This window comes from Artemia sp. Qi Xiang Cuo, chromosome 3, assembly GCF_049724085.1.
Source record: "Artemia sp. Qi Xiang Cuo chromosome 3, ASM4972408v1, whole genome shotgun sequence".
NCBI lineage: Eukaryota > Metazoa > Arthropoda > Branchiopoda > Anostraca > Artemiidae > Artemia > Artemia sp. Qi Xiang Cuo.
The window spans coordinates 4088853-4104926 of record NC_142796.1 but is presented as its reverse complement, the minus strand read 5'-3'; the positions used below and the strand labels follow the sequence as shown (position 1 = coordinate 4104926).

General features: G+C 35.7%; 1 protein-coding gene across 1 annotated transcript in view; it reads right to left on the bottom strand.

Moving 5' to 3' along the window:
- Positions 1-1756: 1756 nt before the first annotated feature.
- Positions 1757-16074, bottom strand: part of Prosalpha3 (proteasome alpha3 subunit) — a 33822-nt gene continuing 19504 nt past the window's right edge. The window contains exons 4-6 of the mRNA XM_089086759.1: positions 14187-14317; positions 7127-7250; positions 1757-1961 (exon numbers count right to left, since the gene is read on the bottom strand). Coding sequence (XP_088942885.1) covers positions 1807-1961; positions 7127-7250; positions 14187-14317 — 410 coding nt within the window. The 3' untranslated portion in view covers positions 1757-1806. The remainder of the gene's footprint in view (positions 1962-7126; positions 7251-14186; positions 14318-16074) is intronic.

The window sequence follows — 16074 nt, the reverse complement described above, 5'->3', positions numbered from 1 at the left end:
TAGAATCTTATCAAATAGTTTGTGATAAATAAAAGGAAGTAAAAAGTGACTTGGGCCAATATTCACCAAAACTAAAAATGGAATTCTCCTGACAATTGCTACACCGGCAGTAATGGCTTTCGGTGCTGATTCTAAATATATAATTCTTTTAGTTTATTGTTACCCACCAAAAACCAAAATCTGAGAAAATTTGCCTGGTTTTTGAAAGTAGGGGAAACATCCCCAAAAAAGAAAGCGATCTTATTGAAAATCCCTTTATTAGATACATTATATCAGAGAAACCTACCGTAGATGTTTCAAGCTCCAATCTTCAAAACGTGGAATTTCGCTTTTTTTTAGAAGAAAAATCGTCGATGCATGTTTATTTATTTGTTTTTTTCCCAGAGGTGATTATTTAAACCGAAGGTCCAAGATAATTGGGAGGGAGCTCATTCAAACGTGAATTTAAAGCTCTTAAGTGACCATACAGATAGGGCCAGGGGAAAGTCTTGTTTTCTTGGTATTTTACGGCACCAAACTACGACTTTACCCTGAAGAGGACGAATTTGCAATCAATTTAAAATTCTGAGAAGCTAAATTGATTTAAAAGTATCAATAACTATATTTTAGGCTTCCCAGTTGCAAGAGAAGTAATGCCACACGGTGGCAGTACTGGATTCAACCAAGATGATTCGCTTTATTTGTAATGAAATCAGGATACGCTTGGTGATCTGTAATTGCTTATCAGCTATAATAAGAGGGAAGGTGAGTCATTTTTTAGGTGGGGATAGGGTAGGTTCCTAAAAAAAGTATATTTTAATGGACAAACTACTTACTCTTCATAAGGCTTCATATAAGCGTTGAAAGATGTAGGAGGGAGAAGGAACTAATTAAAATGTTTCTCTAAACAGCTAAAATGTTACATTCAACCCCCCAGGAAAGTTCTTTGGGGTGGCAAATACTGCTAGGAACTTAGTTTTCAACAATTTTAAATGGTAATATTTTTCATTTTTTATCGATATGAAGTACTTCAATGTATTTAAATTTTAAACAAATGTACAGAGGTTGTGACGGCTTCAGTAATGTAGAAGATCAAAAGTCTGACAGAATTTACGTCCATACGAACAATAAAACTCCTTTTCATCTAACCGAAATTCTTTTTACCAAAGGACTTTTTACCAAAATTGCTATTCATAGCCAATTTTTTAAGTATATTCAAATCTTATCAAAAATTGAAATTACAATTATTGATTTACACATTTTAAAATTAATTAACCAGGGATTTAAGGGACCGGTGCCTCACATTATATCTTGGTTAGGCTGGTGTAGGATTTGAAAAACAATCAGAAACTAAATAAAAAGGAACTTTTCAATTGAAAGCAAAGAACAGGTTTGAAACCTATTTCAATAGATTATTCTTTATATGAAAGGGTCTGTCCCCTTCTTAGCTCCTTAATCTTTACTGTGAAGTTTGACTTTTGTCCAAAATCTTTAAGAAAATTTGGAATTGAAGAAAAAAAATGTTTTCTTTAGCGAACAGAAAGTAGCCATACTATGCTCTCTTCTCAATAAAATTTTTGACAAATAAAAAAGAATTTAAGAGATATAGAATAACATTTTTGCAGTTTCCAAAAAAAAGACAAAAAACCTTTCTAGAAGTGTTAAATGGGGAATGGGCCCAATTTACACAAATAATTTAGTAGCTACTCTCTTTGGAACCACACGTGGTCATTATTGACTCACCAGGTGATTACGAGTTATGTTATAGTAAATTGCGTAATTTGAAAATTGTAATTGAAGGAAAATAATCATAAAAAAGTATCAAATCTACTGAGCGGCGCGTTCCCTTTCTTTTTCCTTCTTCGCAGCTTCGGCAACCTTTTCGAGTTCTTCGTGTGCAGCAATCAATTCCTCAACTTCTTTGTTATTCAATATGCGCACTTGAGTTTTACCATCATTGCGGGTCAGTGTTGCAATCTCAACTGGAAAAAATACATAATTTAGAAATAGGAAAAATATTTTAAGGCCCACTCAAAATATTTTAGGTCTTATCCCCGCAAGGTGCCATTCGATATCGTATTTACGCACATATCTATTAAAACTACAAAAAAACTACAAACAACAAAAAACATTGGCGTAAAAGCCATTGGAAGTAACTCGAATTTATCGACATCATATCAAAATCTTATGTCTCAAACTATAAACAGCAGAGATGATAGAATATGAAATCAAAAAGTTAATAAGCAAAATAAATAAACAAATATCCGTAAATATGACGTTTTATTTATGGAATCACTTCATATTACTAAAACACTTGGTCGGCGCTGAAAGAGAAGCTTAGAAAATCGTACAGGCTGCTTGCTCGAGTTAAAGGCCAGTTTCACAAAATAACCCTAAAGGGCAGACTTTACAACGCTTTTTTCAACCCGCATGTCTTCTTCTTGGTCTCATTGTGGATTTTTTTTCATAACATGTGAAGAAAATTCAATCTGTATTCTTCCGTTTTTGTAAATATCTTCCACAGTGGCCACTTTGGACTTGCAACCGGTACATTTCCGGCAAATATGACTTGTTTTCATTTGAGCATTCATTTGAATTCCTTCGCGCTTTAGAACTTATTAATTCATCTATACTTTTATATCTATTATCTTTCTGTTTGATGCTATTGTTGATTTTACTTCTGCTCGTCCTCAGCTTTAATAAGTCTCTTTACTTTTCTTTGAAGAACTTCTTTTCGAAATTTTTTTTAACTATATATCCAAAAACAACATAAACTACCTCAAACTGATTTTGAAATCTTAATGGGATGAAAGAAAGCCGGCTTTTTTAAACTGATATTACAAGCACCAACTTTTGCGGAGGTCGCAAACCTATGCAGAAGTAGGATTAATCTATTTGATCCAAATCAGTTAATTTAGCTCAGTTTAGCCAATTCTAGGCAAGTCGAATGCCAAATTTAGCCCGAATTTGACCAAGAGAATTTAAAAACAAGTCAAATTATTTTTTTGTTTTCTCTACAACATATTGAAGAAAAACTCTTGCATACATATTGATATATAAATAATTGAGTTTCGAACAACAGATCAGTTGTAGATCAATACCAAAGAAGAGAATGTAGATTATTTCCCTACACATTCATGATAAAAAGTGTGCTCGTTAATTATGTGAAGCATTTTCGTGAGCCAATCCTATTATTTTTTTTATATCAAGAGTCAACTAGTCCCGCCTTTTTAAAATCTGATAGGTCAATTAAAGTTAAATTAAATAAAGGTTATGTGACGTATTTTCGTAAGCCAATCATATTGTTTTTTAAGACAAAGAGAGACAAATCTCAAGAAAAAGCAAAACAATGGGTCTATGGCCGAAGCTTTTGTTTCGGTTTTAGCAGAGCATGTCTGACGAGGGGCTAGACTGGGAAATAAAGGTTTGGAGCTGTTCCGGTGCTTTAAGATGGTTTGGGATTACCGTTCCGTCATAAGTTCTCTTCTCCGTCCCTATCCCCGACTGGGAAATCCTACTTGCGTGACCTAATAGTGGTATCAGGGAGGTCTTTCAAGAATTTTCCTAACCACGTGACAGCTATCAGCGCTGCAGGGTGACCCTGAGGAGTGGCGCCCTTTGAGGAAATTATATTCTAGTAAACGACACAGAATTTGGACAGTATTCTGATGAAAGGACAATTCTTCTGGGTGTGGCATATTTTTGTGTGTTTTTTGGGCTGAAATCCCTTTTTCTAGCTACGTTATCTATTATGGGTTGTCTCTCCGTAGTAGCATAATATTTTTAGGCATGAATATATAATGAATCGGAGGTAATAGGCTTGCGGCTGTCTGTGCAGGATTTTGAATCTTGTTGATAGAAGAGCATCGCCAAATGTAGAAAATCATAGGGACTTCTTGCTGCCCGGTACTAAGCCGGCTTAAGCGCTTCGTGTAGACTTAGAAGATGTTTTAGTCCCCGTCCCGCATTGGTTCTGAGACCTTCGCCTCTCCTAAGGCCAAAATAATTTCACTGATTTAAAAAATACGAAAACTACAACTCAGAATGTTACAACGTTAAAAAATAACTATCGTCTCGATATTTTGCCTGACGAATTTAGACCCTTCGAATTGGACTTTTTAAGGGTTTCAGAAACTCATACCCCAGGGGTCGGAAACATTGGGTAATATAAAATTTATTTACTCAGGTAGGAAGGATAGGGTACATAGGTAGGGAGTAGAGCTCATCATGAATAAGGAAGCTCGTAAGTCTTGTTTAGGTTAGCAGGGTATTAATAATAGAATGCTAGTCGCTCATTTTATGACTAAAAAGTGCAGGGTATCAGTTATAGTATAAGCCCCTGTAGAACCGACTGTGGATGTCACCAGTTACGTGGCCGCTGCTCGACAGTCTACTCCTTCTCGACGAGCTCAAAAATTGGAAACTGGACAAAGATTGTTGCAAATACGAAGAGCAAAGCAAATTTGATGAAAGCAATTTATGAAACATAGGAAGCAAATGGATTTGACTATATAAGCAGCTTAAGTACTACCGACATCTTGCGTGTATGGCTGTCTGGAGGATTTAAAGACAGGATGAGAGCTGTATGTTTAAGTCATGATGTTGATTCGCTCAGTTTCGAGGAATTTCTATGTAGCACACATGAGGAGGCGGACACCAGAATGGCTCTGCATGTTGCCTTTTGCTTCAGAAACGGCTTTGAAAGGGTGACTATTTGTTCTAACGATAGTTGAGATGCTAGTGGACCAATTCCCTCGTCTCCTTAACATTTTTCCTGGGGAGAATGTTGTGCCTCAACTCTTCGTAAAGTTTCAAAATTATTATGTCCTCATTGATCTTTTGTTCCAGAGAACGGAGAAGCAAATATTGAACTTCCTGGCATTCATTCACAGCATTACGGGGTGTGACACAACGAGTTACTTTTTATCCAAAGAGAAACGAACATTCTTAGCATCTGCCAAAAAGAGCAGTCTGTACACGGAGATTCAACGTGCAATACAGAAGTTGAGGGATTAAACCTTCACAAAAGCCAGTATGTTTTCTTTCCAAGTTGCTGCAAGAAAAGTGACAATTAGCGCTTATGGAAGGGATCCTAATCAGTATTTCCTCAGTGATTTACGAGTACACTTGTACCTCGTAAGAAGGAGCTGAAAGCGTTGCCTCCTATAGAGGGGGCGTTTGTGGAACATTGTAAGCGTTCTTACTATCAGCTTGCAATCTGGAATGCCTCATTGATTGCAAGACCATGTCTGCCAAGCCCTCATTTTCTGGACAAGATGTTGTTCCTGTTGTTTCGTGCGCTTTCTCGCTTCCGTCGGAATATTCACAACTCTTTTGTGAATCTAGAAAAAAGTGCACTAAGAACTGTAAATGGCTTCCTCGATTTTGTGATGTTTTGTGTGCTTGTGCCGGAAAGTGTGATAATTCGCCCGAAGATGTATAACACATGCGTAATTTAAGGTCATTTTTTTTAGATTCTTTTTCTTTCTCTTTTGTTCATTAAAAGCTCTATTTCTGCAGCTAATTTTTTTCTTATTTTGGACGTACTTCTGTCGAGGCTAGGAATCAATATCTATACACTTTAATTTATTCCAAGTGGCTTCTGTTTTGACGCCACTAACAGAATGGAGTTGCAAAGTGTTATCACCGTCCTGTGCAGCCCCAATTGCTCTATACCTCCCCCTTTGAGCATAACTATAATGCAAGTACAGTAAAGTTGGTTTCTAGTGTCACCACTTAGGTATGTTTTAATAATGTACAGTTAAGAAGCTAGATCTGATTGTGCTCATCATTTTTTTCTTTTCTATCTCGGTACCTTATTCTGTTTCACATTCCAAGTTCAAACCTCTCATGTAGAACGAAAAACAGAAAATATAGCGGATGACGTCATCGATTATGCAAATTAGGTGATATCTCCTTTGGCGCACAAAATTTTCGTCGCGCCCTCCTATATTCGTTTTCAGCAACCAATTCTGCCCCTGATAAATTCCTCAAACCTTCTTCAGCTCGTTGAAGCCTGTGATGTTAGAATTCCGTTGGCTGGGTCCCTGACTAGTAGATCTTTTATTATTTTTATAATTAGAATGACAACTAGTCCTGTCTTTTTAAAGCCTGATTGTTTTTACCCCCCCCCCCCCCGCGTAAAATTTTATGCCAGTTTAATTAATGAATTAAAATTCTAGTGTAAATTTAGGTAATTAAACTAAAATTAAATGATTAGATTAATTAAAATTTTAGTTTAATATATTAATTGAAATTCTGCCTGATTCGTTTTTTTAAGTGAAAATTTAAGCCAGTATAATTAATCAATTAAAACTTCAGTATAATGCAAATTTTCCTTAATGAAATTAAAATTATTTAAATTGTCAAATCAATTCATTAATTTAGTTAATATTTCAGTATTGCATAATTAATTGAAATTTTACCTGTTTGGTTCTCCTATGTAAAAATTAAAGCCAATATATTAAATTAATTAAAAGTAAAGCATAATAAACAATTTAGTTAATTAAATCCAAAACGACTAATTAAATTAATTAAAGCAATTAAAATTTTACTATAATAGAGTATTATGGCTAAACCAGTGGAAAGAACAAAACGTTTTTGAATCACAATTGTTTTTACATCTAGAATCTGTATCTCTATATTAGAACCCTATATTAAAATACTTAAAACATATCTATCATAAGTAATCAATTCTCTCTGTGTTGTCAAGCTTTATATGCTTTAAGTGAAGAAAGAAGAAAAAATAAAAAAGGAGAGAAAAAAAGTGTGTAATGAGACAAAAGTGAGTGTAGGGAGGAAAAATGGTAATAATTTTGACATTTATAATCCCACATTATCGGGGGTGGGGGCGTTGCCTCCTCCCCACCAATAATGTGGAAAAAAACAAATCTATTATATTCCCATGCCCCTTGACTATACGGATATAGACCCCTCTTGCCCCCCCCCCCCAATAAAAATGCTGGTGAGATCGCCCCTGATGAATCTATCTAATCCCCTAATAATAACAGTATGAAAACGATATAAAATTACTGTAAAAATCTCAAAACGTCTATAAACAGGGTTGCCAATTGGAAATCGTGTGCGTTATTTGATTGCAAATGGAAACACTATGCGATACAGGAAATTCAATTTTAAAAAGACTCACGCTTTTCCGATGACAGTTTGGTCATGTCTAGTGTTTTGGCAAAAACTTTAATAGCAAGTGCTAAGGCCTCGCTTAGTTTGCTCTCGCCCTCTTTGTACTCTTGTTTCAAGATACTAACAGCAGCCTGGAAAAATATATACCGTACATCAATAGATAAACCAAAGATATTTTAGTGTCACACTTGTTATAAAACTGAAGAAACAGAGATAACGCGAAGAGAGAGAGAGAGAGAGAGGAGGGAAAGAAAAGAGAGAGAGAGAGAGAGAGAGGGAAAAAGAGAAGTGAGGGAAATAGAGAAGAGAGAGAAAAAGGAAAGTGAGGGAAAGATAGAGAAGATAAAAAACAGATACGGAAAAAGAGAAGAAAATATGCATATATATAAATATCTATATATAAATATCAAAGCCGTATCCAGAGGAGGGGGGGGGGTACAGGGGTTGACCCCCCCCCCCCGCTCAGAATTTCATCCGACTTGTAAAAACGCAACAAAATGCATACTGACAAATTTTTTATGCGCTTTTTAAAAGTTTTTTAATCCCCCCCCCCCAGAAAAATTCCTGTAGCCGCCCTTAATAGTTATATATATGTATATAAATATATATATATATATATAAATATATATATATATATATATATATATATATATAAATATATATATATATATATATATATATATATATATATATATATATGTATATATGAATGGAGCAATGAACAAATAACAAATTTATCCTTTTTATAGCGCCTTTGTATATGGAAGCTAAGTAGAACCGGTTTTCAATGAATTTGCGATCTCTACTGAATGAAATTTTTTTACTGTGCGATCTATTAAATAAGAAAAACAAGTTTTTTTTAAACTGAAAGTAAGTAGCGACATTAAAACTTAAAACGAACAGAAATTATTCCGTATATGAAAAGGGCTGTCCCCTCCTCAACGCCTCGCTCTTTACGCTAAAATTTTTTATTGTTTTAAAATATTAAGTCGTGAGACAGAGTCAAACTTTAGCGTAAAGACCGAGGCGTTGAGGAGGGGACAGCCCCTTGCATATAAGGAATAATTTCTGTTCGTTTTAAGTTTTAATGGCGCTACTTATTTTTAGTTAGAACACTTTTTTTTATTTAATTTCTGAAAATGAATAATTAAAACGAAATTCGCATATTAATTTTCCTTTTTTTGGCTAAATGGCTTTCTCGAAATTTTGTTCTGACGTAACTTACGTAACGAATTCTTATGTTTTATTACGTATATTAGGAAGTTCACCTCTAGTCAATACCTCACTCTTTACGCTAAAGTTCGAATTTTGTTCGAATCACAACCCCCTGAATCACAAAGGTCGGTTAATTAGAATAGAAAGCTCTTTTGAAAGTACTAAAAAACTTTAGCGTAAAGAGCAAGGTATTGACTAGAGGCAAGTCCCCTCATAAACGCAATAATTTCTGATCGTTTTAAGTTTCAATGTGGCTCCTTACTTTCAGTTGAAAAAAAACTTGTTTTTTTTTTATTTAATTTCTCATCGTTTTTTTAAATAACGTTGGGAAATCCGGCGCCCCTTCATTGAAAATTCCCTTCCCCCAATGAAAGATCCTCCATGGAAAGAGTCTCCCCCGTAACCCCACTCCGACCCCCCCCCCCACCAGAGAAAAATCCCTCCTGAAAACGCCTGTATACTACGAAATAACCCATACTATATGTAAACTATTGTAATCTATGTCTATATGTAATACTATTCTTGCTATGGTTTACAGGTCGAAATTGAATAATCCAGGGTCGGCAAACGATAAAGTTGCACCAGTGTTAGTGAGATTTTCTACCTGTGAGACGGCCCGTAAAGTGTTTGCGAGTAAATCAAAATTGGCTGGTTCGAAAATCTTTTTGTCTGAGTCTCTAACCAAGCGCCGTCGTGATATCCTGAGTGCCGCGAGAGACAAGTTTGGCGTGAAAAATGTATGGTCTGATCGTGGCCAGGTTCTCGCAATGCTTCCGGGTGAGCGAGCTGCTCGTCGAATAAACTCACTTTCAGATTGCGTTTAGTTTCTTGTTTATGAGTAGTTTGGTAGTGGTTATCTCGTTAAGATGTTCTATATTGCTCTTTATTTATATTTTTATTTTGTTGGCTATTTTTTGATTTCTTATGAGTATAAATATCGTCCCGTTTGAGCGCGGAAAAGGGATGAATTATAGGATTCTTTTTTGCGTAAGTTGATATGAATAGTAGTTTACGTGGAAGATTTAGTGATTTGCAAAATAATCCATTTAATGTCGATGATTATTTGTTGACAGATATTGGAAATGATGAGTCGCACATTAGTTCTCGTCCATCTTTTGTTAGTAAATATCGCCAATCGTCAACTTTGGATGAGTTAAACTAGTCTGGATTTTATGCATACGCGTGTAATTGTCACTGAACATACTCTTACCATAAGATTTTTTATTTTATTTGCCGGTCTAATAATTTACATATAATGGAAATCCATTATTAGTCCATTACATATATGTGAAACATTTTTAAGTCATGATACCTTTCTCTCGTCCTTTAACTTTCCAGGTTATGAACTGATTGCTCGAAGTCGATCATCAATGGGACATGGAGGCATGGCTTTCATTGTCCGACAGGATTTGAATTGGAAAATTAGAAAGGATTTGGACATTTGGAGGGATGGTAAGATAGAAACCTTTAGTATAGAAATTCAGTTTGAAAATCGAGCTCGTATCTTTACTGTTGTATATAAGCCACCAAGTGCATCATTTGAAGAGTTTACTGAAGGATTTGAATGTATTGCTGCAAAGGTAAATAGATCTAGTCAAGAGTTTATATGTATGGGAGACTTTAATTTTGATTTGCTAAATATGCGTGGGCCGAATTTGGATTTGTTTTGAGCCTGATGATGTCAAATGATTTATGCCTGACCGTGAGCATTCCAACGAGAATCACGGATCATTCGGAAACGCTCATTGATAATGTGTTTGTGTCTTCAGCGATACTAAGTAAAGCGTGCTGCTCTGTGGTTATAAGCCCAGCCTCCAACCATCTTCCGGTTGTATTGCATTTGAATTCTGAAGTGAAGAAAAATAACAGAAAGAATAAAATACCAATGCGTGAACTGAAGCCAGTTAATCTGAAAAAATTTGAAGAACAAATTAGTGTTATTAACTGGGAAACAGTACTGAATTTAGATCATCCGTCGGAAGCATTTGAAAAGTTTAACCAAATAGTGTCGAATATTTATGATAGCACGTGTCTGCTTAAAGAAATAAACCCCAGAAAGAATAAACCGAGAAAACCGTGGCGTGATCATGAGCTGCTTAATCTGTTTGATATGAGGAACCAGGGGTATGAGGAGCATCTGAATCATCCACAGAATAATGAGCTCCATGTGATGTATAAAGACCTAAGGAATAGGGCAAATGCCCGAAAGGAAAAAAAGAAGGCATATTTTACAAATGTATTTGAAGAAAGCAAAGGTAACCCCAAAGCAACATCATAAGTTGAGAATGATCTTCTAAAAGGTCCTATGAAACCATCGGAGCCAAAAATTGTGCTAAATAATAGGACCTTGGAAGAAACTGAGGAAATCTGCAACGCATTTGGACAATATTTCTCTGAAATCGGCTGCAAGATTCAAGAAGAAGCAAGGAGCTCCCATGTTTTCGAATCAAGCAATTTTGTGGATGAGTGAGGAAGAAGTTTCAACATTCTTCTCCAGCCTTATATTGAAGACAAGGTACGCAGAATTTTTAGCATGATTAAGTCAAAACAGTGCAGGAGTTTATGGATTGAGACATGGAATGTTCTAGTAGATTGTTGCTTATTTGCTTCCTGTCCTTGTATAACTGATCAATATTTCTATGGAAAAGGGGATATTTCCGAGTGCACTTAAAATAGCTGAAGCTGTACCATTGCACAAAGGTGGAGTTAAAACTGACATATCTAATTGAAGACCAATATCAATTCTCCCGATTTATTCAAAAATTTATGAAAAGATTGTACATCACCGGCTTTACGAGTATCTGATGAAAAATGGTGTTTTACACGATGGTCAATTTGTCTTCCGGAAAGGACATTCGACGACGCAAGCAGTTCAGTATCTTCTGGAAAATATTAACTCAGCACTTGAGAATGGCGAGCAGTGTATGGGTGTTTTTATTGATTTTAGAAAGGCTTTCCACACGGTTGATTTTAAGATTTAATTGGAAAGGGTGTATTATTTAGGCATAAAGGGTAGTGTTTTAAATTGGTTTGAATCGTATTTAAGTGAAAGGAAGCTACGAGTGACTTTGAGTAATAATTCTTTTCAGCCGTTTCTCATTAAGTGTGGTGTTCCACAGGGCTCATTTCTTGGTACTCTACTGGACCTGATATTCGTAGACACAATGATATTCTACATTACCAGAGCTTCAGTTACTTCGTTTGCTGACGACACGGCTTTAGTGATAGCAGCAAAGTCGCTGCAAGAGCTCTTGTTCAAGGCGAATAAGGCGCTTGATGGCCTACATGAATTTGTTTGTGCTAGCCTACTTAGCGTCAATGCATCAAAAACTAATTTTATGATGTTTACGAGGACTGGTTCTGCTCCCGCTCTCCGTGGTGTCATTATTTACAATGGCCTACCGCTCTCACAAGTCGAAGAGATCCGATATCTGGGATTCATCCTGGATCAAAACTTCAGTTGGAGAAAACACTGCGACATCATAGCATGCAAGCTGGCGCGAGGCATTGGAGTTCTGAACCGTTTTCAAAATTTTTTACCTTTGAAAATTCTGCTTTTATTGTATTTTTCATTAATAGCGCCTTATATAAATTATGGTTGTTTGATTTGGGCGAGTAATTTTAGTTGCAATTTTAGAAGAGTTCAAGTTCTGCAGAATAAGGCTATAAGGTTGATTGGAAGGTATGATCGTGGTATTGATAGCACTGAATCACTTGGAACACAACGAGAGCGAGTCAAGTGACCAGACACATGGGCCCGTCAGTTTGGAATTCGTTCCCAGATTCTGTTCGTCAAGCTGAAAGCAACTTAAAACCCGTATTAAAAATCATTTCTTTTCAGGAATTTGGCAGTGTTAAAGGTTCGAGAGAAGGCTTTTTTTTATATTTTGTGCCATTATATATTTATCATTAATTTCAGTTATTATTATTGATATCCCCTTTTTTCGTTTTATTTGGTTTGTTGAATTGTCATGCAGGATATCCAACCGGTCGTTTTTTCAAGAAAATTCTTTCGTTTTTTCGACTTGTTTTCAAAATTTGTTTTTTTTTTTTTTATAAAAATTTATGAAACTGAACCTGAAAAAAAAACAATGGGCAAAGTTCATAACTTGCAGCCCTTCCCCCGGGAACTGTGGGGGATTAAGTCATCCTCAAAGACATATTAATTAGATTTTCGACTATGCTGAACAAAATGGATATCAATTTTGATTGGGCGACTTCGGGAAAAAAATGAGCGTGGGAGGGGCCAAGTTGCCCTCCAATTTTTTTGATCACTTAAAAAGGGCACTAGAACTTTTAATTTCCGTCCGAATGAGCCTCTCACGATATTCTAGGACTACTGGATCGATACTATCACCCCTGGGGAAATAAAAAAAATAAACAAAAAAAAAAATAAAAAAACATGCATCCGTGATCTTTCTTCTGGCAAAAAACACAAAATTCTATATTTTTGCAGATAGGATCTCGAAACCTCTACAGTAGGGTCCTCTGATACGCTGAATGTGGTGGTGTGATTTTCATTAAAGTTCTATGACTTTTAAGGGTTGTTTCCCCCCTTTTTCGAAAATCAGGCACATTTTCTCAGAGGAGTAACTTTTGATGGGTAAGCTAAACTTGATGAAACTTATATATTTGAAATCAGCATAAAAATGTGATTCTTTTGATGTATCTATTGGCCTCACTTACAGTTTGTTACCACGAACTGTTTGATATTGAAAGAGAATGAAAATATAATACTTTAGAAACAAATTTGGGCTATATATTGTCACATTAGGATGGGGGTCTAACTTCACACCGTCCTAATAATATACGCCCCCATCCACTTAATGTGCAAATATACAGCCGAAATTATATATTTCCCATCTATTCTGTCACTTCTCTTTGTCTTGTCTCACGCTAAGCTGAAAGAAACTAATAAAGAAACCGGTTCTACAACGCGTCAATGGATGAACAACTTAAAATAGGCGCTATACCAAACAAGTACCTTATCCTTTAATCCATTTAAAATGGTTTTCTCTCATTTGATGTAATGATTCAAACTGACAAATTTCAGTACTAAGTGTTGACATGAAGTAAAGTTGCTTTTTGGAACAGTTTGTCGTTTTTCTCTACCTTGAAAAGCCCCTTAAGGAGGATTGAGGGTCTGGGTTTTCGGGTGGCTAGAAAAACCTGAAAAAATTTAAGTTCTACGTTGAGTATTGTGTATATCAATACTCTGTAAAATTAAGAACTAATTAGTTAACGTAAAATAAATTAATTTAAAGTTAATTACAACTGTAAAATTAAGAAACTGTAGATTTTCTCAGTTTTCAGTCTCCATTTTTCTATTTCGAGCTTTTGTAGTCTTCATCTTTTGGGTCGTTGGGTTGTTAAGTCTTTAGTAGTTTTTTTTATTTATGTTTTCTTTTTTACCGGTGACGTTTTTTTAATCTCGAGGTGTCTACAGTTAGGCATAAATCGGGGATCCATCTTTGGCGGAATGGATCGACAAATATGTTCGCACGGCCACGATAACTGACAGATATATTCTCACAGTCACCAACGGACTTTTGTTTAAGAACCGAACACAACAAACAATACAACCAGAGTCTGAAGGTTCTCCAACAGAAAAATCCATGATGTTTTAAGGATAATTCAACGCCAGTGCGCTTTCGAATTTTCAACATTTTCCGTTTTGAAAATGGCTCACCAGCTTTTCGATCTAAATAGGTGACAATCTCAGATAAACCAAAAAGGTTTTTAAGGTGATTAAAACACGATATTAGCATAAACAACATAATATAACAATAATTCAAAGGATTTTTCATTCAAATAGACAAAAACATTTGCAGAAGAATGAGAATAAAACTTACGCTACTATTGTTTCCAATACAAGTTGCTTTCCAGCCTCCATAATTTCCACTCGGATCGGATTGATAGAGCTGAAACCCATAATGTTTGTCCCAACCAATATAAAGAAATGATACTCCAAAGGGCCGCTTACCTTAATAAGTATACAATTAGTTAATTAAATAAATTATTATAATATATTGAACTATTTAAGTACAAAATTAAAGTACAGCATCAAGGTTATGCCTAAAGGTCGTATTTCACCTTTTTACACTTCTAAGAAAATTGCCAAAAACTGTTTGCTAAGCTGTTCTTAAATAAGCACGGCAACGTGCATTTAATCACAATTTGGTTCTTCTGATCTGCATATTTAAATCAGCTGATCCTCCCTTTGAGAACAGCTTAGCAAACAACTTTTAGTAATAATTTCAGAAGTGATAAAGCTTCGGATGCAATTTTCGATCACGATAACGGTGATATGGGAACTGAAAGTTTTCCTTGGGTCGATTTCAAGGTTTTGCTGAAAATATAAGATAAAAATACGTTTTTTTCTTAAAGAATAAAAATAGCAAAAATAAATTTTAAATTTACTTTGGAAATAAAACTTAAAAATAAAATAATTTAAGGAAATTTTTCAGTTCTGGTATCACCGTACCCCAAAAATAAAACACGCAACTGATGTTTTTTTTCCAACTATAAATTAGAAACTGAAAAAGATTCAAATAATGGCTTATTAGCCATTGGTAGTTTTTTTCTATTTGTCCCAAAAGAATATTTTTGCAGAAGCATTGGATACAGATTTCATGACATTCGTTCTTATAGAGTAGATTATGATATTTTGTTTTATGGCAATAGATGCCTTTAGTGGATAAATATTTTTTTTTTCATGCACAAATTTCAGAAATGCACAAAAGAGAAATACATCCGTTACGCCTATATTATACCCAAACATTTTCAGTAGTCATATCGCCGTGTCAAGTCACCTTTCAGTTGTCAATCACCTACGGTGATTACTGGCGAAACACTAACTACCTACAGTTGAGTAAGTTTCTTCCCGCGTTAATCTGAGTTGTGTGAAATTCGTAGCCCACAAATTTTTAGCAATCGTTTACGGGCTTACAAATGCCGAAAAGCTTTGTATTAATGTTAATGCCTGAAAATTTGTCTCGGCCCCTCGTTGTAAATACGAAATGTAGGCCTCCCGTTGTGTAAACGAAAAAAACATCAGGTTAATGACCGGGTTTTACCAGCCCCTGATTTGGACTCCTGAAAATTTTATTGGGCCCCCCGTTGTAAATACGAAATGTAGGCCTCCCGTTGTGTACACGAAAAAAAAATCAGGTTAATGACTGGGTTTTAACAGCCCCTGATTTGTACTCCTGAAAATTTTTATGGGCCCCCCGTTGTAAATACGAAATGCAGGCCTCCCGTTGTGTACACTAAAAAAACATAAGGTTAATGACTGGGTTTTACCAGCCCCTGATTTGGACTCCTAAAAATTTTTATGGGCCCCCCGTTGTAAATACGAACTGGAGGCCTCCCGTTGTGTACACGAAAAAAACATCAGGTTAATGACCGGGTTTTAACAGCCCCTGATTTGGACTCCTGAAAATTTGTCTCGGCCCCTCGTTGTAAATATGAAATGTAGGCCTCCCGTTGTGTACACGAACAAAACATCAGGTTAATGAGCGGGGTTTTACCAGCCCCTGATTTGGACTCCTGAAAATTTTTATGGCCCCCCCGTTGTAAATACGAAATGTAGGCCTCCCGTTGTGTACACTAAAAAAACATCAGGTTAATGACCGGGTTTTACCAGCCCCTGATTTGAACTCCTGAAAATGTTTATGGGCCCCCCGTTGTAAATACGAAATGTAGGCCTTCCGTTGTGTACACGAAAAAAAACATCAGGTT